Below are 25,522 nucleotides of genomic sequence, written 5' to 3'. Positions count from 1 at the left end.
TGTTTTTTTGTTTGTTTGGTTTTTTTTCTCACCCTGCAGGTAAGCCTCTTGGTCATGTGGACAATCTCGCCATTGGTGTCCATCACCTCGTAGCAGCTGCTCTCACTGGAGTTCTCCGACGAGTCGTCTCCCCCACACAGGCGCTCGAGTACGGCTCCACTCACCCGCATCAGCTCGATGTGCAACCTGCCTGCTACCTGTGAGACCAGAACAGCTCATCTCTCACATTCAAGCAAACATAACTCTGATAGTCTACAGGAGCTCAGAGTGGATTCCCGTTTAAAGACTTACTAATTAAACTTTATTTTGTGATGCTATTCAAGTTGCACATTATTCCTTTGATTCAAATTAAAGTTTTTGTGCATCATCCTTTTGATATTGATCCGAAAAAGTGGAAAGCTGTGTGAATAATTGATGTGTGCATTGATCCGTTTATGTTTGGAGCAGCCTTACCTCTCCCTGTTGGCTGATGATGGGGACAGCATATTGGAGTTTGACATCATGGAAAAGGCACTCCAGAAAAATGTTAGCTACTCCGATGAGATTGTGATTCTCTTGTGCTTCGTAGAACGGGTCACAGTAATGACCGTTTCCCTTGTTATTCTGAGAGAAAAGAAAAAAACACAGTAATGTATATATGATCCAAACTTGTTTAAAAATATATGCTTTCTTATTCTTCTCTGTCTCCCATCATGTTTCTCACAGTGTCCTCTGCTCCTTCCCTCCAGTCCCTGTAGTTGTCTCTCATGTCCACGAGCTTGTTTTCCAGCTTCTCAATGGTCCACACCTGGGTCCCCTTCCCTTTCCTCCTCACCTGAATAGCCGGCTCACTCACTATCGCTCCACGCTGTAGGAAAGCAGGTTACCAGATTTAATACGTTTTGTGATAGTTTAGTTTCCATCTGAAACTTGTGATCAAAGCCTAAAAGAGAGAAAACAGACGGCAATAAAACAACTCAACGACTGAGGTAATCTATCCTTCAGGAAAGTGGTGTTGTGTTGGTGTGTTGTCGTCGGGGGTGTAGGGGTATGACCTTGCGGTTGGCGCTGAGGTTGGCTGCAGGGATCTGAAGGGTGACCTGGTAGTCGGTCAGTTTGTTCATCTCTTCTGCCAAAAAGTTGGCTTCTCGCACCAAGGTGTTGGCTTTCACAACCTGCTCCCTGAGTCGAGAAAGGCTCTGACGGAAAAGCTCATCCCTGGTGCACACACACACACACACACACACACACGCACGCACACACACACACAGACAACAAAATACAGAGATCATTCATTCATGAAGAGGAAGAAATAACAGAGATAACACACTCACTCATAGTCGCAGACTGTATTATTTAGTGCATTAAACAGGTGATGAAACAAACTAACTCTATGTCCTTATTTTTATCACAGGACACTGCTGCTGGTGAAGGTGTCAGACATACTAACAAACTCCAGACTGAAGAAAAAGGTTTTTTTTATATAAACTGTGTAAATTTCCACAGCACAGTTCCACAGCTTTGTGTGTGCGTGAGTTCACGAACCTCTCCTCGGTCCACAGCCGCAGCTTGCTGTGTGGTGTGTGTGTCGGGAAAGTGAGGCGCTCGCTGCTGCTGCGGTGGTGTAGTGATGTCTTCTCAGGCGACAGCTGTTGCCGTAGCGACTCCAGCTCTCTTTCATACATCATCCTCTGCTCCTCCAGAGCTGTCCGCTTCTCCTCCAGGTACTGCTTCTCCAGCACCTGGACCACATTCTGCATGGGGTCTACACACACACACACACACACACACACACACACACACACACACAAACACACACACACACGTGAAACTAGGGTGGGCGTTTTACTGTCAGGAGCATCATTTGATCAGTTTTCTCATTTAGTGAACAGGAGAGTGAAAAACAAAAGCAAGAACATGTAAAGAATACAAGCGATAATAATAATTATATGGCTAAAGTTAAGAAATAAGACAACACAATATTAAGCAAATATATTTTACAAATACTTGATGCCTGCATGTTGACAGACGTATAGTTTGTGTTTTTTGAGTTGATCTCTTTAAAAGTCATCTTTGTTAAGTAGCTAAAAGGTTGAAGCTTTTTAAGCTTTTATTGTCGGGACAGGACAGTGGATGGAGTCACAAATCAGGAAGAGAGAGAGAGAGAGAGAGAGAGAGAGAGAGAGAGAGAGAGAGAGAGAGAGAGAGAGAGAGAGAGAGAGACCATCGTACCATTGTTTCCCAGAGTCTTCATCATGACCTCCATCTGGGCAAACTCGTAGCTGTAGTCCTGTTCAGAGGAGGCCTCGCTGGCTGTTTCAACATCTGCCTCCATGAAGCTCTCTCTGGGCGATGCTCTCTCCAGCTCCTTTAAACGGTCTCGTCGCTTTCGATTAGGTAGATTAATCCTACAGGGAGAACAAAGTTTCCCGTACAGTGACTCGTCCATGTCATGGTCGTTCACACATTCAAGGTCACACTGAATCAAGGCTTCTACCTGAAGAAGTGGTTGTTTCCCCACAAGATTCTATCTCCGTGCCACAAGTGCGACAAAGAATCAATCATTGTTCCGTTCACACAGGTCCTGCAGAATAAAAACAAGTCTTTAAACAAAGATGGCCGATGAGGTGGGATTGAGACAGGACTCTGATATGAAAGCGGAGGGTTCAGGTCATAGATTCCTGTGCAGTGAGATCATGTGAAACACTGAAGTCCAGTCATCCATTACAGAGAGAGATGGCAGAGAGATGCAAAGAGGCAGATGCAGAGCACGATAGAGGTACATTCATAGAAGCTCACCTGGCATTCCCTATGGGCATGAGGGTGACGTCGCCGTCTGGGCACAGCTCCAGGATGCAGTGCTCCGGCTGGATACCGATCCCAAACAGCTGGATGTCCTGAGACGTGTCAGCGCCCACACGCGTGTGCTCCTACACACAGGTGGAGGACAGTTCAAGGAAACTATAACTCCAGCTCCGTATATGTGTTACATCTAACTTCATGTTAGAACTCAAAGCATTAACGCTTGCAAACTTTTTAAAAGATTGTTGAGAAAAATAACACTCAGATGAAAACCGAAGGCCTGAGTGAAATATCCCGCGTCTCTCTTCGTGCAGAGTGGGCGTTGTTAAACAAACATCCCAGCTCCTGGAGGATGTCCGACCCCGCAGAGATCTAACCCACTTCACTCATTCCACACTGATATGCCAGGCCAGGGCTGGACTGCAGATCCAGACAAAGGCCTGTTGTTCAGCAGACTGTGCAGGCCGCTTCCTCGCATGCCTCTGCTCTTACAGGTCCAGATATTTTGTGGTATGTTTCGATTCTGTGCTTTGCAAAGTTGTGACCTGCTTTTACTGAGCCCCTCTCTGCCCTCAGACGTTCATCTGGATCAACATGTCTGTTGTGTTTTAGGGCCTAAGAGGATGGTTAGTATCATGGCATATAATGTACATAATCCTTTTATTAAAGGATGAATATAGTGACTCTGGGTGCTGGTATAGCTCAGTTGGAAAAGCTGGCTTCTTCAAGTATAAAGGCCACAGTCCTCATCACACTGGTTGTAGGTTTAGACTCTCTAGGCTGCATGTCATCCCTCACTCTCTCACCCTGTACTCCCTGTTCTATCAATCAAAGGCCAAAAGGAAAAAAAGAAAAATAACTCTTTTTTTTCTTCTTCTTGCGAACATCTAATGCATATCTGATAATCACTTTATTTTTGAATCTTTAATGTTTGGACACTTTAATGACACTTTCATCTGCATTTTTTTCAAATCTCTTTTTCAAGAGTGCACATGCATAAACAACGAATACGTTCAGAAGATCCACACTCTTCAGTTGTTATGCACAGGCATAATAACTGAGGTTCATTTCCTGTTTAGAGGTCTCTTTTAAATGGCACATATATTTTCTTTTCCTGCAGGCTAGGTACATTTTCTATTTTTAATTGCACAGGTTTTATTTGTAAAAAAATTGTTTTTTAAATCTTAGTCATATAAGGGGGCTTCTAAATTATTATATACGTACGGGAGGGGGAACAGCAGTTGTATCTAAAACATGGTGAAAAGAAGCCAGACACGCCATCCAGGCTGCATGCGTGCTGTCATTGTTTATTCACATTGTTTGAAGTCTATTTTTAGATGACCTCTCATTGTGTTTAACCTCTGCTTAACGTCACATTATGGTGTGTTAGGGTTTGTGTTTTATTTACTGCATTGTTCATGGTTGACTATTCATGATTTCACTTCTGCCTGTTGCTATTTTTATAAAATGTTTGTTTGTTTCATGTTAGTAGTAAGCATGAACTCTAATGTACTGAAAGGGCAGCAGCTGATGACGGTCATGAGTATGTGCATGGAAGCCTTGTGAGTCATCCCATTATAAAAGCTGTATTACCTTCAGGTAGTAGACGAGCAGCTCATTGAGGGCAGGGTCAGCATTCAGGTTGACCAGGAAACACTTGTCTTCTCCTACTTTAATCCCTGATGTTTCCAGAGAGATGCCCATACTCTCCAGCTGTTTTTGACGTTCCTGTAAACAGAAGAAAAAAAGAAAAAAAAACAGTGTCACTACTCCTTCATATATGCAGAGTTTGATTTGAAGTCTGTTTATGGCTGATTAGCATACAGTGGCTATCTCCTCTGTCTTCCTCAGCTTCTCCTCCCAGGTGACCGTCATCTCCTGAATGAGTTTCTCGGATTCGTGCAGTTTCTCCTTCAGCTCAGGAGCCTTCATCAACTGACGGGAAGACAACAGGAAACAATCAGGAGAGTCTGCATCATCATGTGATGGATGACAAATCTGGCAGGAATTCACTCATAATATCTCAGTGACAAGGACAATCCCTTGGCCTCACCTCGGCCTGAGAGAGCTGAACTTTGAGCTTCTCCACCTCCTCCCGGAGCTCCCTGATGATCCGAGCGTTGGGGTCTTCGTTCACCACAGCGTGGTTGACGATTCTCTTGGCTCTGTCGGCATATCGGAGCGTGGACAGAGTCTCCTCGTAGTTATCGGCTGCTGGACTCACTGTGGCTATCATGGCTGTCTTGCTATTGCCGCCGAGGTTGTCCTGAAGACGAGAAAGAGAAAAAAAAGAAAGAAAGAAAGCTGGCTGATAAATATTTCCTGTCATTCTACCTGAACCTCAGCACGGGGTGTGTCCTTTGTGGGTCGAACCTTCAGGAGCCAAGTCAGGACTGAGTCTCTGTACGGCACAAACTTGGCTTTCCCCTTTCCAGCAGACTGATCAGCGAGAGCAGAAATCACACAGCCTAGTGTGGTGAGAGACCTAAAACAACACAAACAAAGCATTGGAAGTTATCAGAGTTATACTGTTAAATCATCAGGTGGATTATTATTTATTCATAAAAACCAACACCCACTTGTTAATATTGCTGCCTTCTTTGAGTCTCTCTCCAGCAGCTCCGGTCTTGGACACTCGCTCGCTTCCCGCCAGGTCGACCAGACTCAGTTTGCTCACTTTCTCCCCTGAATTCTACAAGCAGTGAACAAACAGCCATAAGACATTTAAAAAGGTCAGACACACTTGTCGTCGCCGATTTGACTTCATTCTAAAAGGGATCGAAAGAGGATACCTACCCCAGATTGTAGATCGTAAAGAGTTTGTGTGGCAATGATACTGAAGACGGCGTGCGATCGACTGCTCTCCTCGTTCATGTTGGTGGCAGCAACTGTGCGAGATTTGTTCCCCTCAGACATTAACACCTCAATGTCCTTTAAAGGGAAAAAAAAAAAAAAAAAAAAAAAAAAAAGAGCGAGAATATTAAGGTGGTAGGATGCATCAGAGAAGTTCGAAAAAAGACACCAGTTGGAACACATTTAAGCTAAAAGTTGTTCTTGCTTCACTCTGATCACAGCTGTTTCAGACGGTTTACTGATGGCTGTGTGCCAGGTGAGTTAGCCTGGTAACACATAGCAAAGGTTATGGACAATCCACTGGACTAATATTCGAACAAAGCGAGGAGGAACAGGGTGGAGATGTTTGAACTTAATTAAGGAAGGCCCTGCCAAAGCTACAGTACAAAACCTCATGACTACATCCTCACATCAGGGAAAATGCGTCATTGGAGTTTCTGCACTGAGATGATGATTTGATACAGTTATTCCGGATGTTAAAATGGGAGCGTAATAACTGTGGATGTGCTGAGAAGGGGTGTCTGCTGCATTCTTTAATCACACATATGCACATTAGAAGGACCTGGTGTCATTGACACAGCGTCGAGATTCAGATTCATCTTGGGACGTTGAGTGACGATAAGACGGGTGGAAGACAAACCTCAAAGTTGGTCACAGCCAGCTGAGACAGACCATCCACATATGGACCCAACACTTTGTGTTCCCGAACTTTCAGAGACTGTCGGCTCCTTAAGAAAAGGAAAAGAGCAACCAAGTTAAGTATACCGTAAATTCCGTACTATTGAGCGCACCTGGATATAAGCCGCACCGGCTAAAAATAAGTAAATAAATGTATTTGTACATATATAAGCCGCACTTGATTATAAGCCGCAGGTGTCCACGCTATAACAAGAGCTATTTACACAGACGTAGGCTACCGGTAACATCCGCAAATACTGTAGCGTCCGTACGGACGTTAAAGGACGACGAGAGCGTTCAAATAATAACTTTTAATAACCCGATCACTGTCGGCCGTGACCACGCCGTTTACAGCAGAGAGCAACACATAACTTTCCGTAACAATCCAACTCTCTCCCCCAGCGTTCTCTCATACAGCCACTCAACACGTTCTCGCTGGTGCATTCACTGACTCTCCACATAATCGGAATTATGAACACATTATCAACTACTGACTTTACAACATGAACCGTTACAATACGAAGCCTAGCCGACGGTGTCTGTAACACGGCTGATGAAAAAGATGACCGTAATATATTTCACAAGAAAAAGTCCATCCATTCACTGCCTCAGAATGACTTCATTACTCACTTCCTCAGTCTCTGTTGTCGCTGTCAGTGTCATCTTAACGTGCAGCAGCTCTGTTAGCTTCTTTGACAGCCAGGTCGATCGCCTTTAACTTGAAAGCTACATCATATGTATTTCTCCGTGTGTTTTCCATGATGAGGGTGCGTGCATGAAGCGCAAAATGACTGATATTAAGATCCGACGTGACGAAGTCAAATGTTTTTGCGGCAGAAGCTCATTGTCCCCCATAAAAAATCCATGCATTAGCCGCACCGGAGTAGAAGCCGCAGTGTTCGAAGTGTGAGAAAAAAGTAGCGGCTTATAGTCCGGAATTTACGGTAGGTCAAAAAAAAAAAAAGGATTGGAATAATTACCAGCTTAAAATAAGGGATGTGTGGAAAAAAAAGAGAATGAAATATTAGGCAATGTTTCCAAATAACTTTTTATGTTTCCCTTTCTTAATGCCTCTAAGAGTACTCACTAATGGTAGTCCATCAAATGCTCTCTGTGGAGAGGCTAAAAGCGTCTGCTCTGACCTCCAGTGCTTGATCAGAATGACTTAAATACACATGTAAGAGTTTCGACAAGTTCTTTTTCTTTTCTGGGAGAGATTAAATCACATGGATTTCTGGGTAACTCGAAATAGCTTTTGGATCGTTTTGGAACAATGCTGCATGAGAAACACTTTAACAGCTAAAATGTATCTGGCAACACACCAGGTGTTTTTTTTTTCTATACTTGTTACGCCACTACTCATTGTTGAAATGAATGGAATCGTTTTTTCTGAAGTGTTGAAATAATCCACATTCAGCACTGCTGTCATAAAATGTTTACAAGAATTTAAAGCTAAGATGTCACTTGGCATAAAAAAAGCCATTCCCCTAAAAACCTAAAGGAATAGTCTGAAATTTCTTTTACTGTTGACAAACATTTTTTACTCAAAGCGTCAACTCCATCTCACATAACTTTCTGACTTCTTCAACCTTTAGTTCAATCCTACGCAGGGTGAATCTGAAAGAAGCTTTACAAATGCTTCATTAGATACATGATTTCAATCTATTTTAAAACTTTGGACTCAGTTTTCAACAAGCAACCAAACCAAAGGAGCAAATGATGTTTGTTTTTTAACTATTCTCAGCTGCTAATTGAGACACCACAGTGAACAACAACATGGTCTGTGGGACAGAGTTACAAGCTAGCTCAGGCTTTAAACACATAGACCATAGTAATACAGCAAGAGGGCGACGTCTGGATGGTGTTTATGATGTCATGAAGAAATAGTGAAGTAGCACAAGAATGTCTGTTGGATCAAGAAAACTGACTGTATGCAGTTTTCACTAGAAGGTCATGTTTGTAAAGTCAAGAGCGTAAGATTCATCAGATCCCTCTCCAAGCCGAATGACTTAAGTGAGGTTGGATGAATTCAATCAACCACACAAAACATCTTAAAGACGATGCTTATAGTGTGACAGAGAACCTATTATGCTTGACACTGCACAGCGTGTCTATTCCTAAAAAGACACAAGAAGGACGAGAGAGTGTCAGGCTTGTTTTAGAAGCAACAGGAAGTTGAAATAAAAATGAGTCTGGCTGCATCTTCAGACATCTGCAGCACACAGAGCTCTCCTCTGTCGTCCCTCTGTGGGACCGCTCTGATCCCTCTCCTGCTAACAGATGTCCCTCAAACACACACTCTTTCACAGCTGACTCTCCCCCTGCAGTCTGTCTGCCAACCCACATCAGACCACGATGGCGAAGAATGCAGCAGTGTCAGAGCTTGACGCTGGCCGCTCTTCTGCAGGAAATGACCGGGCTCTGCTTCCTACTTTGCAGCGTTGTGTGACAGACCCGCATTCAAGCCAACGAGACACAACAGAGTTATAAACAGAAATGGCAATCGAACACGTTGTTGACACCGGCCTCACCCTTTGGGATCCAGCAGGTCGCGGACTTTCTCGTTGTAGATCTCCATGTAGGACACCTCCACCTTGAAGGTGTGGCCCTCGTTCTCCTCCCTGTGGACCCTCTCAAACAGAGAGCAGCAGAGGCGAGGGATCAGACCCGGCTGCTCCCCGTTCCCCATCATGGAAAAGGACTTGCCTGAACCTGAATGGACATTGCAGAGTCACACATAAATGAGTCCCTTATAGAGAGACAGGTGTATACTGACCTGCTTTCACCACAATCTGCTGATTTTAGCTTCTTATTTTAGCTCATCGACAGAAGATTTATATTGACACTGATATTATAAAATCACCAGATAAAATGATACAAAAGGTTTAGAGCCACGTTGGCAGCTCTGTATGCATAAGACTTGTGAAATGCTAACCTCAGCATCATACAATCGCAATGCTGGTATTCACAAAAATGTAGCATCTATCTATCTATCTATCTATCTATCTATCTATCTATCTATCTATCTATCTATCTATGTTAATTAACTGGAGGGTCATACAAATACATGTGTTGTTTCTCTGTAAACTTTTCCATAGGTGTGTCCCTTCACAAAGGGTTCTCAGCCAGGACAGGAAGTGGCAGTAATGAGCTAACGTGATTCACAATGAGGAAGGAAACACGCTAAGTTATTCACCAGAGTGATCGGATATACAAGTCTTCCTGTTCCTGTTAAACTTTCTAAGGACACATCTTGAGATATTTCAACCTGCAAATGTACTTTCATACAACATTCAAACTAGTTTAAATGACTGTTTGGTAAAATGGTTAAGAAAACAAAACAAAAACAACAACAAAAAAAACAGGCTTAATGTTAATGTCATTGCATTTTCATTACCTGTTTGTCCATAGGCAAATATGCAGGCGTTATATCCCTGGAATGCATTTTCAAGTATTCCCTCTCCAAGGCACTTGAACACCACCTCTTGACCTTTCAGACAAAGAATCGGTCACCATGGAGATTAGGGTAAACAGGAGAAACAGTTATGTAAGAGCTGAATGTTTTCTGGTTTGCATCCCTCAGCAATGGTTTAACATTTAGACAGAAACATGTATTTATCACACGCGCAAAAAAAAAAAAGAGGTGTGAAAGAGAAGGGATTCTTGTCTCGTCGACTATGTGGGGCTGTGTAGAAAAATCTCTCACAGTGTTGCTCACTGTCGTGCTCCTGCTGAAAAGGACAGCTGTTTAACGTGCTAAATAAAGACTTGGCTCGGGCCCTTGAGGCAGCTCTTCACTGCACAGATTGTCTTGTCCGTTCGGCACAAAGCTGATGAAATTATTACATTTCCATCACAAAATGAGGCTGATATAAACACACACAATGATTATGCTAATGTTCTGCTAATAACCTTTTCTTTACATTGTAAAAAGAAAATGTAGCAGTAGCCCTTTCTGAGCAGCACTCATTAGTGAAATGAATAGATGCAGAGGGTGAATGGGTGCTGGAGAAATTGAATTTACCCTGTGGGTGGGTGGGTGGGTGGGTGGGTACACTGGTATCATTATTTTTCAACACTTTGATTTAAAAAACAACAGTCCCACGTTTTGTACAAAAACCCCATAATGACTTTGTTTTTTGAGACAGAATTAAACCGGTCACCTTGATTGCATAATGTAATGCAAAATGCAAAACTCCCACGTACGCCCACACCGTTTGCTTCGCTTTGCATGATGCAAAAACAGCTTTCCGTCAGGCAGGGAGTTTCCCTTTCTGCAGACAGCTCAGCGAGGCTTTAAATGGGATATTACTTGAGTTCTTTGGTGGTGGTAAAAGGATCTGTTTCAGTACAAAGCATGACTCACCAGCATATTTGGGAACATTGGACTCATCCATGGACCAGAAACAGTGGTCAAACGCAAACACCTGCATGAGGAGACAGCACAGGGAGCGTAAACACACACACACCTGTCAGAGCATGTACAGCACAACACAACCTGAGCCCCCTTACTGCACTCTTACTCCTTCTGTGGTACACCAACACGCTTACTGAGCTTCACTGTTGCATGTAACTCTGCAGTAAATCAGCTGAACTGAGCTTGAGTGAGTGAGGAAGATGAAGTAAAACCGAGTGTTAGTTTGGAAGCACTGACCGCTAGGACCGCGCCATGACTGTCTGCACAAATCCGTGTTAGCTGCAATGTGTTTGGTCATCGTGACTGGAGTTAAATGAATTCATAAATCAGGGTCAGCGCTTCCCAGAAGGAATTCCAGCACCCGGTGACCCTTGTCTCCAAGGAAACGGGGCTGTAGCTGCCCCCCCCTTGTGGTGGTGCAGGCTGGCTCTTAGCCCGAAGCGCTAGGTCTCGCAACACAGGCTTCAGCAGCAGCAGAGACCCCACTTATGTCCCCAAGCACCTGCAGGAGCTGTGTGTGAATACCACATAAACACACACACACAGGAAGTTCTCGGAGGAGGTGCAGTGACCTCTTTAGGTCGTTTCACTGACTTTTCTGTACAAAGATGAGCAATGCTACGTGTCTTATTTATCCAAGAGATGTTCTGACACCAACCCTTCCTCACTTGAGAAAATGCCAAAAACCACTGATATTAGTTTGATAACATCCATATTAGTGGTGGAAAAACACTGATTGCTGAAATGTTGCAAACAACACACTGTGTGTTGCTTCCTGGTAAATCAGAATCAGCTTTATTGGCCAGGTATGTTTAACACTCAAGGAGGTTTGACTTTGGTAGACTGTGCACTCTCTTTACAATCTAAGTATTAAATAATAACAATTAGCTAAAAATATAAACAGGTAATTAAACACTAATGTGTACAAGACTAAGGCGTTAGATTGGTGCATTGATTGGGATACTTGTCAGTACAGTCGATACAGGATTTTAGTCAGACTCAGAGGTCAGTGTCTGGAAAAACGCTAATCGCCCCCTTCACACCACACATTTCTCTGAAGTATTTTCTTTATTGCAATGTCATGCTTTTCCTGCGTTGGTTTTATCCAAGCTCAGCCACTTCTGTCTTCAAGATTTCTTCCACGGTGTGGAAAGACTTGCTGCAGCAGTGTCATCCTGCAGCGCAAGCACAACGCTGCAGCATGTCGTTACTCGAGGAGGCAATCATCGCCGTGCCGCAGCTGCCAGAGCACTTTCCCTTCCAGAAATACCCCGAATAATTGAAGTCTCTTCTAATCATAATAAGGGCTATTGGACAGGGAAACCACTGGTTGCACGGTCAGCATGGGAAGCTCTGAGATCACGAAATGCTTTGAAAGCGAGACCTCCTCTTGTGACTTCACACAAGTTGAGTGGGTGCCATTCACGGGAACAAAAGTGCCATCGTTCTCAATTAGAGCTGGCTCGGCGACTAGGGCTTCGAACTCTTCTGGTCCGTCTCTGTTGAGCCTGAGGGTGTGACTGTGCAGCAAATTGTTCCTGATTGGACAATTAATATCAATCAGCAGTGCAAATGATGATGAAGTGAAGAAGCACACGGTCTAATGTTTGATGTTTTTAGGATGAAAACGGCATGAACCGCGTACCCTTTAAAAGAGCTTTCCCTTCAGCAGACGGGCACGTGCTCGTCTAGCTGACGGGTATTACGGGGTAACTCAGGTTCACAGACCCCAGAGACCACGCACACAAGCGCTGTCCGGTTCTGTCAGCTGCCGAGCGTACCGAGGCACAAAGCCCGTCCCTGGTGTGTGAAACATCTCTGAGCTCGTCACCAGCGAGTTGTCAAGGGGGGAAACGGGGGTGCACTCCAACAATGCAGCTTTGAATGCGCACACACACTGCCCCTGTGTCCGCGCTCATCCCTCTCTCATTGTGGAGCCTTTGTGGGTGTTCACGAGATCTTAGAGCGCTGACACATTCACACGGACATCTATCCGGCTCCTGCTGACCAACCAAACTACTGAAAGGCCTCTCAATCATGTCCCTTAAAAACTACAACACAACAGTACAGCAACTTGTGCAGGATGCTTCTCCAGGGAAAAGGTTTCCTGAGCTGGCCTCTAATCTATTCGCTATACGTGCAGGCTCAATGAGAGGTCACTGGAGACGGAGGATTCCAGAGAAAATAACCGTTTCTGTTAACACTGTTGTGATCTGAGGGATTTACGGAATCAGAAGAAAATGACGTACCTTAGATTGTTTCCTGTTCGGCACGACGGTAAATCCATCATAAACAGAAGAACCCAGAGGAAGAAAAAAAAAAAAAAAAGACAAAGAGAAAGAAAAACATGGTTAGCATTTGTCTGATTTAAAAGTCAGAGCATGTTCACACTCAGTCGATGCAGCTGCACTTCTCACAGCAGGACACTTCTCATTGTTTGGACACAAACTCAAATATGTGACTGAGCAACTTTTGGTGGTTTTATATGAAACTTTAGACTTCTTTCTTAATTTCCACATTTCCAAAATTCCTTTGCGTGACTTTTTTTCCCATTCACCCCAGGATCACTCATTTACTCCCTCATTCATTCCCTTCGACACTGTGGAGTTTCCTGGTGCTGCTGTGATGGGGTTCATAATCGGGCCAGTGGAGCGTGGGGAAGGGAAGAGATTTGGGATTCAATGTCGCACTGACTCTGTTGAGTAAATAGCTCTTATGCCTGTGGACTTAACAGAGAGGCCAGGTTGGGGAAGCTGCCGTCAGCAGTTGCAGTTTCCGGAACTCGAGACAAAAGAGTAAAATATGAAACAAAGTAAAACAACGCGGCACTTACAAAACTCAAGTAAGAGCCAAAGGGAGCGTCAGGGGAATGTGATGACTGGATGTGCAGCGTCATTTTTGTATCTACAAATCATCTGTTATCTAGGTTGGTGTGTTTTTGTACATTTGCATCATTGATGTATTTGTAGCCATTTGCTGTTTGACCTTAGACTGTAGAGAATATGTTCGAGTGTCAGTGACTTCATTCATTAGTTTCTTATTAGATTCATTAGTTATTTTGAAGCCAAACGATGGCAGTCGGCAAACCAAAAATGCTGACCTCATCTAACTTGTTATCTATACTTAAGCCCCACAACAGCTACAACACATACATGTCAGTCAAATTAACCCCGTCACAGAATATGTTAATGTATCCATAGCTTTTCTCATTAATGTAATATCAAAACAGATGAGTCATTGAAAAATCACCTGTCTGTTGTAAAAATGAGCATCTTAGCATAAGCTCTAATTGGTACTCCTGAGCTTTTGGAGCCAGCCTCAAGTGGACACTTGAGGAAGTGCAACGTTTGACACTTCTGCATTGGTTCCATTTTACAACTCTAGATGTTTCCAACCTTCTGTTAATACATAGTAATGACGTCTGTCCATTTTGTTGACACGGTGTTTTTCGACGAGGTGTGAATGCATTTGCATGACACCAGATTTTTCAACTTGTTTAATCCAAAAGTAAATCTTTCTGGCTGTTGCAGGGCACCTTCCCTCGTCAGCCACTGTACACTTCAGCAGAAGTGATCATATATAGAAGTAAGAAGAGACTATGTTTTGCACATGTTGTGTGCCTATAAATCTGCCCAAGTACTGTCCTCCAACAGTCAGCAGATCCCTCGTGCATGCAGCGTCTCCTGGCACAGACTCAGAGGTGGGCCTCACCTTCACATGGTAACTAATACAGAGCAGGAAGCTTCAGGGAGACTGAAACACTGCACCAAAGTGTCTCACACAAACTCAGCTGAGTCACCAACAATAGCACACCTGACGAACTTTATGTCAACGTGTAAAAATACTCTTTCTGCACTTTTCTTTTTATGTAAGGTGTTCAAAAATCAAATGAGCCAGAGAGGAAATATGAGTGAATGTCCTTTAAGCCATTAACTGAGCTGGAGCTGATTCTAATTAGGGAGCGAGCGAGAGAGAGAGAGAGAGAGAGAGTGAGTGGGCAGAGGAGGAAAAAGTAGGAGGGCCTCATTTGGGTTCATACTGAATCTAAATCTAGGCCACTGTCTTAATCAGAGCAGACAAAGACTGCAGCAGGACTCTGTCCTCTCATAGAGCCACGCTGAACAGGAGACATGAGGAGCTGAAAAGAGACATTTGTCTGCAGCGGACAGTAACAGACTTCTGACCAGGTCCCCATCTTACTCTTTCTATGTCAATATGATATCAAAGTTGAAAACACTTGGAAAAGCTGTGATAACAAAGAGCCGCACTGCAGCTTCAGGCTTTTGAAGCATGAGACATGGACAGAGACAGAGAAGAGACAAACATCAATCACATGACCGGAAGGAGAAACAGACACACGGAAAATGGAGACAAAAGACACTGAGTTATGGAATGTGTGTCGTCTTGACTCTTTAGCAGGAGAAAGAAGCAAAAACATCTCAGCAGCAGTCGTAAGTCTGGCTATATTTAGAATTTCGTACAGTATTTGTCCATTCAAAAACATATTTGGCTCAACTTTTACAGTTTATGCTTCTCTATCAAAGTGCAAAGAGCTCCCCCTCAATAACTCAGAGGACATAAGCTCCCAGTTCTCCCACTCTGCTTTAGAAATAATCGCTTTAATCCTCCCAAAAATCAACATCCTTCTCAGAAAATATGGAGGAACCATGTAAGCTTTACCCTCTTTTTCTGAGATTGTAGGTGAGCTAGTTAGAGCATTAAAAAAAACAAAAAAACAATCGGCATTCATCATCAATAGTTGTTGTGCAAACTTACATTATATCGAATATCGTAGTGAAAAAAATCAGCGAACACAAATAATAAAATGTCACTAAACAGTGATCATCTCATTTCACAGAGCCTGAGGTTTTTAAGTCTCATAGTTCTGTCCATGTGGGCATTTAAACCAAGATATTGGAGATATACAGTTAAATCATTGATGACAAAATTTCAACATTAGAAAGAAATGACAGTTTTGATGCCTTTTAAAGTGATTACACGTCATTAAATGACTCCTTCCTTCACATTATCCACGAGGAGAGACGCTGCCGGGACGAGCTCAGTCAGAAACGATGTTCAGTGACGCCCCAAATGATTCATGCATGAAGCCCACAGGCTGTTTGTGTAATAATCAGCGAGTATGTCAAGTCATGGCCCGAGGACGTATTCAAATCTACGTTCTGGTTAAACAAGTGTGTGGCTCACATGTATGGCACAGAAGTGCCAGATAGCATCAGATTGTGCCCCCCCCCCCCCCCCCCCTCAGAGGCAGATGCAGGCGGACACGGCTGGCTGTAGTAAGGGGGGGGGGGGCTGCTGGTTCTGCTTTAAAGTCAGTGTCATCCAAGCTCACGCTCGCACGCCTGCAGCTACCTGATGCCAAGGCACCCATGAATGATTTTAAGTTTGGCTGAGGGGGGAAATTGGCCTCTAAAACTGCAACAACAGTGTGATTCTCCTTGTCTGAACTGATCCTGTGTCCTGGTAGATAGATTCGAGGGGCACGCTTTGATTGTCTTTGTTATCACTTTGGGCAGAGCAGATTCATCACCAAAAGCCAGACTGAGACCCTTTCGTCTCTCAGAGATGAGGGTCAGATTCACTCGGATCACATGGCGGCTGGAAACATGGCAACCTCTCCGTGTGTTGACGCTCAGATCAATGTATCCTCCGCTGGTGCCCAAAAGGAAGGTAAGAAGAGTAGGAGGGCTGCGATGGAATCCCCCCCTGTGGTTATGAAGCCGGATTAAGGCCACTGGGTTATTATGCCACCGAAAAAAAATGGACTCTTCCAGCCTGGCAGGCAACACACCAGATTAATATTGTATCATCCACCCACTGAGCATCAACCTACTCTTAAAACAATGACATTGCATCATGCCCACGCTTGCAAAAGTATCAAACCAATACATTTGATTGCAATACAGTTTTGAAATCTCTCGTCTTCACCTGATCTTGAGCAGACTGGATCTAATGAGACGCAAGAAACAAACTCTGCGCTTTAATCTTTGTCGAGAACAAGTCTTTAAAGTACATAAATCCAAGTCTTGAAATGCTGTGGTTCTACTTTTTTCCAATGTCTGCAGGATAACCCACCACATTTAACAATGTCCTTCAGCTGGCTTTGCAAGACTTTCTGATGATATAATCTGAATGCTCAAATGGAATGTGTAAATCACAGGGATGAGGTTCACCCCCTGCTGATTGGACATTCACAACAAGGATCTGCGCCGTGCACACACACGCACAAAAATAAGCATATCCCCCCCGTGTTTCACATTTCTTGAATCTACGCCTTTTAAACCTCCATTAAAGAGCACTTATGACTCTTTCTCCAGTTTAGCTTCAGACAATCACATTTCAACAAGCTCCAGAGAATAAACACAACCTTCAGAGCTCTGTGTGTGCATATGTGTGCGCACATGTGTGTGTGTATTGAGTTACAGCTTGCTGTGCTCTCGCAGGCAGCAAGCTAACATTTCAGATGGTCTTCCAGTATGTTTAGAACAGAACACACCGGTCCCCACCCACACAGAGCATAGCATAGGTCACCCTGCTGCACAGACAGGCATGCAGACAAGACAGGCTGAAAGGAGAGAAGGGGAAATGCCAAGCAGGGTTACAGTAAGGGGGCTGCTCCGGTCTCTGACCCCCCCCCAACTCAAGATGATTTATAAGACTGAGCGATGACCTTTATCAACATGAGTGATTCTGAGGTATAGATGACTGCTGAGGGCGGAGATTCTCACCAGACATTCAAAAATGCATTACAAAAAAAAAACAGCACGAAAGGAAGTCAACATGCTGATGACAGAAACAGACCTGCAATCAAGCTACTGAGAAACCTGACATCTCTGACAATCAAACTAATAGTTGGACTTTCTTAGTTTTGCTGTGTAAGATCAGGTGGAGGAAAATCCAGTAAAAGTTACAATCCTATGATGTTAAAATCATAACAAGAGAGGTCCTTGGATGTTAAATAAGAGAGAAGGAAGACAAACTATTTCATTTCATTTTCTGTCACAGAGGAGTGATAGAAGATGTGTCACTGGCTGTTCCCTGCTTGAGATTTTGAGCAGGGAGGACACTTTTTTTCTATCAAGTAATATTAGATAGTAAGACCTTAGTGAAATACATTCACGTTCAAATGTTGCCCCAGTAAAGATCTTTGTAAACGTCCTAGTTCATTTTCCACCACTGAAACAATTGACTGTGGTTTCATTGTCATAAATTCTAAAATTAGCTTCCCATGAAAATATTTGGGGGTGTCTCGGGGATATCACTCATTAGATCATCCACATAACTTTGCAAAGTTTCTGTCTCTTGGAAACGCCGATTGCTAAGCAACGTTGGTAAACATGGAGGCGAGACATCCCACCAGCCTCATGAGTCAAAGTAATTCCAAAATGAAAGCCAAGCAAACCATCTCCAAAACAGCCTTAATGAACTGCACTGCCATCAAGCAACACACATGACACGCATACCGACTTCTGTGTGGACTGCAAAGTTTCCATAACAAATGCTCACAACAAAACATATGATGGAGGCAGGGTCTAATTTAATCCTCTCCGGCATTTCTGACTCCACTGTGATAGGCTGGGTCAGCAGGCTGCAGGCCAAGTGTGTGTTTGTGTGTGTGTGTGTGTGTGTGTGTGTGTGTGCGTGCGTGCGTGCGTGTGTGTGTATGTTACAACACAAACCACATCTGCTCCAAAAACCTTAAAATCGGGTTATTCACATGAAACAGACAATCTAGAGAGAGGTTAAGTTCATCATGTTCAATATGTTCAAGCTTTTAAGTGACACGTTTACTATCAGGACACGCCTCCTTTGAACCCCGGCTGCCTGCTGGAGCTCACTTATCTTAATGCATACAACAGCACGAGGCTGCAGAGAACAACAGACAACATAAGGAAGCATGCTCATGAAGGCTGGAACACGGCCACAGACTGCAAACAGAAACAAAACAGCCGAAAGGAATAATAAACATGTGACCATGCATATTTATTTTTATGAACTAAATCCAGATAGACTATTCCAGTTTTCATTTGTTCAAAGTTCCTGTAAGGAAAATCATGTTTTCTGCCCCTATGGAATCAGAAATAGTTGTTTTTTTTATTCTTAGTGGGAACAAATACAAAGTAGTCCTTACATGTTGAAGTAGTTCTTTAAATAAAAGAAATCTCCCCCTGATTTCATTTACAACAGTCTTATGCATCATTCATCAGTAGTTTTGCGATAGAAAATGTAAAAAAGTATTTTTCTATTGGTCGACTGTAAATTACAGTCGACCAATAGAAAAATACTTTTTTTTGTGATTACAGTCTGTAATCACTTTATACGTCCTCTTCCCCGCAGCAGTAGTTTCAGACCATTAAAAATAAACATCACTATTTGTTTCTGTCTGTTTCATAACCAGCTAAAAACTCTTCACAGGAGACTTAAGTTATTGTTAATGTTGCCTGGCTCTACATCTCCTGAACAAGACGAAACGGGAGTCCCCTTTCTCACCATCGGATTTAATTCATGTAAACGTCTGTGCTTCAAAAAGGCCTCATCTGAGAGGAGCATAAGAGGGAGAATTTGGATCATTATGGGAGAAATGTCGGAGTGGATTTTTTTAAGGCCGCCCTGCAGAACGAGAAGCCACATCTGAGATTAATGAGGCGCAGGCTTGTCAAAGAGGGAGGACGCCATCTTTTCTCAATTCCGGATCAAGATGTAAACAATGTCCCACCCTCCAAACAAACAGGGCACGGTCCCTGAGAGAATACAATCATTTCATCAGCTACACGCAACACTTTCTCTTCATAGCAGGCATGAATAAAGCCTTAGACGTTTACTTTAGGTCGACTGACTTTGAGGATAACATGTTACTGAATGGAAAGGTTTATTATCAGCACTCTGGAAGAAAATTGTAAAGACAAAGGGAACATTCCTGAGGGCAGCCACTGGACATGCCAGCACTGTCATTCAGTGAAGCATTGTCTTTTGTGTTATTGTGTTATATATGACCTGGGAGAAAATGTGACCAACCTGAAAAACTTCAACAACCAAGGAGACCATCACCTCAACTAAAAAAAACTTCTCTTGCATCTTTGATATCCGTATATCATACAAGCTAACAAACAGACAGCATTAGCGGCTATCTGCAAAGACTCCTATAAGATACATCCTGATCGTCTACAACAGCCATCAAAGGAAGACTGTGTTTGCTTTGTCACGGACAGTCACATTAAAAATCAATATCACGCTCGTATTATTAGAGTAAATAAAGAGTTACCATACACAACTAGTTAGCTTGGCTTAGCTCAAAATGAACAAACAAACAAAAAAGGAAACAGCAGGAAAGTTGTAAGACCACTAAATTGTCCTTTCCCAGGATTAAAACCACAAAATCCCTACAAAAAAAAAAAAACAAGAGTCAGGTGGAGATAAACCAAACTGAGCCGTTAGTGATAAGGAAGAGATTAGAATGTAAATGACAAGCTTGGTTACAGACGTTATCAGATGAACTTGAACTTCGGTTACTGAATGGCTGAGCTCCAGTAACATGGACAACTGAAAACAAAGGTTAGACGCATATTTTAAAACTTGGTTATTTAAGTTAGCCCTTATGAAAGGAAGACAAAAGATGGCGTCTTTCTTTGACATAAATCATGCCGCCGACTGCATCGTTATCATTTAAGTAGTTCTGGTTGGCTTCTGGCTCTACCTGTTCAGTGTTTACTTTTAAATAAATTGAATAAAGGTGGCTACATTAAGAAGTCTTTTGAGACTCGATGGGGCTGTATAGTTGAAAAGTTGACTGACATGCTGGGGCTTGATCGAGGTAATATGGCCCCATTGTGTGAGCGGAAAGGTATCTTCTTGTCATGATTCTCCACCACTCATCCCCTCTGCAGACAGCAGCCTCAGGTATTTCTCTGTTCCTCCACCCCCACTGTCTCTGTGTCTAAACCCCAAAGGAGGGGGGGGGGGACTGGCGCGTGAAAACAAAAACTACTTTTCTAGATTCCCATTACAAATATGCAGTTCGTGCCAACTTAAGAGGGAGATGAAAGAAAAAGCTTGGGAAACTTAACCTGTTGCCCCGAAGTCACAATCTAGGTTTCATGTGCCCACCTCTGGGATTATAGTTCATTTCTCAGGATAATGGGAGGAGGGGGGGTCACGAGTGTTGCTAAAATACATGGAGGTGCACAGAAGGAGGTTAAGCCATCAAAGAAAATCCCTTTTTACTAGTTTGAATTCTTGAGGTGACTATGTTTTTGAAGTGTGTGGTCTCTAAAATCAGACTTAGACACAATCTTGAAAGGTTTCACTTTCTAATTGGTAATCCAACAAGTAAACGGCTCCAAGTTCATCCTGCTAGAGACTTCAAATCTGTAATTCATCAGACTTTAAGACATATTTTGCATTTAAGAAGCCAAGCTGAGAGTAAGTAGAGTTTAATTTAAGTACAAACAGTGTTACATAACATTTTATTTTACTGTAAAATTGTGTTTTAAAAAAAAAAAAATCACAGCTCAAGAAAAGAAGTTTAATTTTTAGTTGCTTCAAAATAAAAACATGTCTCTCTACTGTTTCGTCTCCGAGGTAGAGCCCGAGTTTTCCCATGAGAGAGAAAAGGTTCCCATGGTCTTGGCTCTGCAGCCATATTTGGCGTGCTAATACCCACTAAATCTGACACATTTCCAACACACAGGAACAGGTGTCTTCATAACAAGTCTGAATCTTAGTGAACAGGGTATCCCCTTCTGTGGCTCCACAAGCTGCAGAGAAGAAAATTATATGGTTCAAGAAAACCAAAGCAGCCTAAACACAGAGGCCCAAAACACACAAACACACACACACACACACAGAACCAGCACTGAAATGTTAACAAGTAATTACATGCCTGCGCTATACTAAAGAAAAGAATTGTGACATAATAAAATCAATCTGAACCATCACTGCTGAGGGCCTAAATCAGTCGAAAGCAACAGAAGCCTACATTAAGAGTTAATATTGATTAGACGCTTACACATTGGTGGATCAATGTAAGGTCTCTGTAAACATCCGTACGAGACTTTCTGTACTGCTTTGTTTTCAGTGTTGTCAGGAAATATTTGCCTGTGATTACGAGAGGAATCTCTGTATGCTCTGGAATGGGCAAAAATATCAAAATACAGCAATATGTCGTCATCCTGACTTTTTAAAAACAATTATCAATTCATCGGTGTCAAATATCAATTTTTCAACCACAATTAAATATGGTGCTCGATACAGATATTTCACTTCACTACATCATGACTCCTCACTATGGCGCCGACGTGACGTCAATGCAAGCAAAATAGTCAGTGGCATAGTAAAGAAGAAGACAGAAGGATCATGTTTGACTGCAGTGGAAAGATGCAGATAAATAGTTAAGAAATGTCAGGGAATAAATACACACATTCTCTTCTTAGCATTTTATATCATACTGTATTGTATCATATTGCCGCATATTGTACAGTATCATGTGTGTTATACTGCAATTCTCACCCCTTCTTGCACAATCCCAATCAGCAAAGGAAACAGTTTGTGTCTCATTGGAAGGACTTACAGAGACCTATAATTTAACTGTAAATATTGCAGACTAAATGCCATCGCAGCGGGCTTGTCGTCTCTGCGCTCTGACCCGTGACAGCTTTTTGTTCTGCTGTTTGTGCATCCTGTCCAACATGCGTTTAATTCCCTGGAACGCCGCCATTGTGTGGCAATTTCTGTTCTGATAATTACCTTAAATGCAGGTTAATGTGCGGAGCCGAGCACGCTCATTACCATTTACTGCTGACTGTTGGTTACTAGAACAGCAGAGAAAGTGTTACCCTTTAACAAGGCTGGAAACCAGCCATGAGAAAAGCCTCGACTGTGGCTAGACTCACACTGGGGTCTTTTACTTTAGAAAGAGGGTTTTTTTTTGTTGCTTTGAATAAAATAAAGTTAACATTATTTGAGAGATTATATGAAAACAACAAACAGACTTGGATGCATCTGCGCCTCTGTGGAATCAGGTCAGCTGTTTAATCATGTGTGACACCAACAGCAGAGGAGAGCAAACGTATTCAGCCATGATGGATGAAATATTACATCTCTGACAGGCCTGACCATTCAGTGCTTTCACAAGCTAACAGCCATCATTAGTCTACATGCTGTGTCACTCCAGACATCTCCTCATTACAAACTATCCGCCAGCAATAAACTGTATCTTTTTTTTAAATGACCTTCACTGCTGCTTCTCCACACATTCAGCCACATCTATCTTCAAAAACAAATAGGAACAGTGTGGTCTCACAGAACGCTACACAGGTTCTGACTGCAGAGATTTACAGAGATTCCCTGAGGCTCAACATTAACCTGTTCTGTCTGACAGGCGTCTTTACGTGTTAGACATGCTATTACATCTTCCTTAGGCTTTGAACCCAACAAAAAAATAAAAAAAAGATGCAAAAGACAAGGATATTCTATGACACAGAGTGACTTATCTATTCTTATGCTGAGCTGATTAGTATTGAAGTTTCACATAGATTACATAACATAATATCATGTTGCAGGCAGGTGGATGGCAGACATCATGTCCTCAGCTGTAGAGCAGTAATGCAGCATTTCTGTTTAGACTGACTTTCTGGCATTTACATAGAAGAAATATTTTGGTTAGATTTTCTTATAAAAGTTTGCCACACTGATTATTGTTCACAGGATCATGTGTGAAGTGGAAAATGAGTTGATGAGATGTCAGACATTTGAGCTAAACGTGTGGTCATACAGTATAGCAAACTTAAAAAAGGCAGTTTATATGCTGACATTTGGGTGCTTTTGAAGCAGGGGTGGGATAGTTATTAGAGTGAGGGTGCAGGCTGCATTTTTCTGCTCTTTCACTTAAGACATTTCCAAAACACCATGAGCCTCCACAAAAGACTTTCCTCACACAAAGGCTTCCTTTTTATTGTTTGTCATATGAGCTGACGACATGAATGCAAACGATGCTTTAACTTCAACCAACTGTCTGCTCTGTAATACTTACTGCATCTGCACAAACAGTTGGCAGCATTTCAGCTTTGTTTACCTGTTATCTCCTTTTGCAGTTGAAGGTGGTGGGTGAAGAACAGTTTGGTTGTCCTCCATATCCACGACACATTTTGTGTTCAGTTCAATTTCTGCAAAGACAAGTTTGTTGGGAAAGTGAAGCAGGATGCGGGGGTGTGAAAAAAAATAAGTCCTCGCAACTTTAAAACTCGTCTTCAAGCTCAACTCATGTCTGACTCGAAACTCAAGCTGAGGGCTGCAAATGGCGATGGAATCAAAAAACTTCATGATAATGAAGCATAAATCCAGAGGAGAAAGAAATGAGGGTTAGCGGACAGAAACAGTCAAGTTTATCACACTTACCCCTGCGGTTCATGGGCCGGACTCTCACTGCAACTTTTACCTTCGTATCCGACATTTTTGTCCACTTTTCACTCCCACTCTGTCTCTGGTTGTAGTCTGTGAATCTCCGACAAGGAGTCCGGATTTCTGCCAGACAAAAAAAGGCTCTCTAGTCAAACAATCCTGAAAGAGTCCACACCTCGAGGAGAAGACTAGGGAATATGTTCATTTTCTTTGTCCTCTACATCCACCCGGGTTGGCTTTTAGTGCAAATCCAGAACTGTGCTCCAGCAGCCCCAGACAGCATCCCCACCGCCATCTTCCACTGGGAGCACGACTGCTCTCCTCTGGCAGACCGGAGACGGCTGTGGCGGAGCCGAGAGAGGGGGAAAGGATTTACTCACCGCGCCGCTTATCGGGGGGGTGGGGGGGTCGGGGACCAGAGCACGACAAGTGAGGCTGTCTGACAAGTTCACTTACATGTAACCACGACATAAGACAACAAAGTCCCATGTTGCAAAAGCACACTTGAAGCAAGAATGACTGCAGAGAGATGATTATTTTTGGCTTGTCCTCTGTATGGAGTAATATTATGAATGTCTTGTCTCTGTGACAAAAAAAAAGTCAGTCTGTGTTTCATATTTTCTAAATATTTAAAAATAGATGGCTAATATTTGAATCTGTAAAGCAGCAGGGCCGTAGCCAGGTTTTAAATACTTGGGCTGCAGATCAACTGGCCCCCACAAGGCAAGCTCACAATGAGCTGTCACGAAGACTAATTAAGTCCAGCTATGGTTAACCTGATGAGACCATTTATTAGGACTACCATCATTGTCCCAGTAAGCACTTGGGGAGAATAGATTTATTGACATGCATGTCTTGCAGTGCTATAGGTGACAAATTGCCCTCTTTCCGCAACTATGTAGGCTACTATTGAATTTTCACTATTGAGACATACTTTACATACCAAACAATAGGCATACCCGTTAATATTGAAAACTGAAACTTGACTTAGCAATTGCCTTACTGATTTTTTTTTTTTCAACTTAAATACAGACAACTTTACAGATCTGTACATTCGTTATGTCTGCCTTTGTCCTGTTTCTTCTCATCTTTGTTCTACACGTTTGCTGTTTGACTTCTGGGTAAAAGCTGGGGTGCAGAAAATGTGTAGCATAGAACGCCATGGCCAGTTTGGTGGGTATTGAGGGGAATATATTCAAGCGTGAAAAGACCTCCAACCCTGATAGTCCGACTTTGAGAAATCAGACTTCATACAGTTTCAGTCAGACTAACACCCTTAGATGTTCTTGTGACCCTTCAGTTTTCTTTGGTGGGTGATGGAGAATGCAATGTATTGTGTTTTGATGAATAATACAACAATATTTCTCAAATGTGGGA

General features: G+C 42.8%; 1 protein-coding gene across 6 annotated transcripts in view; it reads right to left on the bottom strand.

Moving 5' to 3' along the window:
* kif13a (kinesin family member 13A) overlaps nucleotides 1-24,652 on the bottom strand; it is a 35,364-nt gene extending 10,712 nt beyond the window's left edge. For 5 of the 6 annotated variants that reach the window (XM_079344890.1, XM_079344891.1, XM_079344894.1 and 2 more), the window contains exons 1-21: nucleotides 24,143-24,651; nucleotides 23,820-23,910; nucleotides 12,979-12,991; nucleotides 10,679-10,739; nucleotides 9,710-9,802; nucleotides 8,844-9,024; nucleotides 6,275-6,362; nucleotides 5,578-5,712; nucleotides 5,361-5,473; nucleotides 5,155-5,266; nucleotides 4,835-5,047; nucleotides 4,606-4,716; nucleotides 4,375-4,509; nucleotides 2,779-2,909; nucleotides 2,477-2,563; nucleotides 2,212-2,387; nucleotides 1,525-1,744; nucleotides 1,035-1,197; nucleotides 704-847; nucleotides 454-603; nucleotides 33-197 (exon numbers count right to left, since the gene is read on the bottom strand). In XM_079344890.1, coding sequence (XP_079201016.1) covers nucleotides 33-197; nucleotides 454-603; nucleotides 704-847; nucleotides 1,035-1,197; nucleotides 1,525-1,744; nucleotides 2,212-2,387; nucleotides 2,477-2,563; nucleotides 2,779-2,909; nucleotides 4,375-4,509; nucleotides 4,606-4,716; nucleotides 4,835-5,047; nucleotides 5,155-5,266; nucleotides 5,361-5,473; nucleotides 5,578-5,712; nucleotides 6,275-6,362; nucleotides 8,844-9,024; nucleotides 9,710-9,802; nucleotides 10,679-10,739; nucleotides 12,979-12,991; nucleotides 23,820-23,910; nucleotides 24,143-24,197 — 2,637 coding nt within the window. In that variant the 5' untranslated portion in view covers nucleotides 24,198-24,651. Of the gene's footprint in view, nucleotides 1-32; nucleotides 198-453; nucleotides 604-703; nucleotides 848-1,034; nucleotides 1,198-1,524; nucleotides 1,745-2,211; nucleotides 2,388-2,476; nucleotides 2,564-2,778; nucleotides 2,910-4,374; nucleotides 4,510-4,605; nucleotides 4,717-4,834; nucleotides 5,048-5,154; nucleotides 5,267-5,360; nucleotides 5,474-5,577; nucleotides 5,713-6,274; nucleotides 6,363-8,843; nucleotides 9,025-9,709; nucleotides 9,803-10,678; nucleotides 10,740-12,978; nucleotides 12,992-23,819; nucleotides 23,911-24,142 lie in introns of all 6 variants that reach the window. The other variant, XM_079344892.1, reaches the window with a different exon arrangement.
* Between the last annotated feature and the right edge of the window lie 870 nt (nucleotides 24,653-25,522).

The sequence above is a fragment of the Symphodus melops genome, assembly GCF_947650265.1.
Source record: "Symphodus melops genome assembly, chromosome: 5".
NCBI classification, from domain to species: Eukaryota; Metazoa; Chordata; class Actinopteri; order Labriformes; family Labridae; genus Symphodus; species Symphodus melops.
This window is presented reverse-complemented; position numbering and strand designations above follow the sequence as displayed.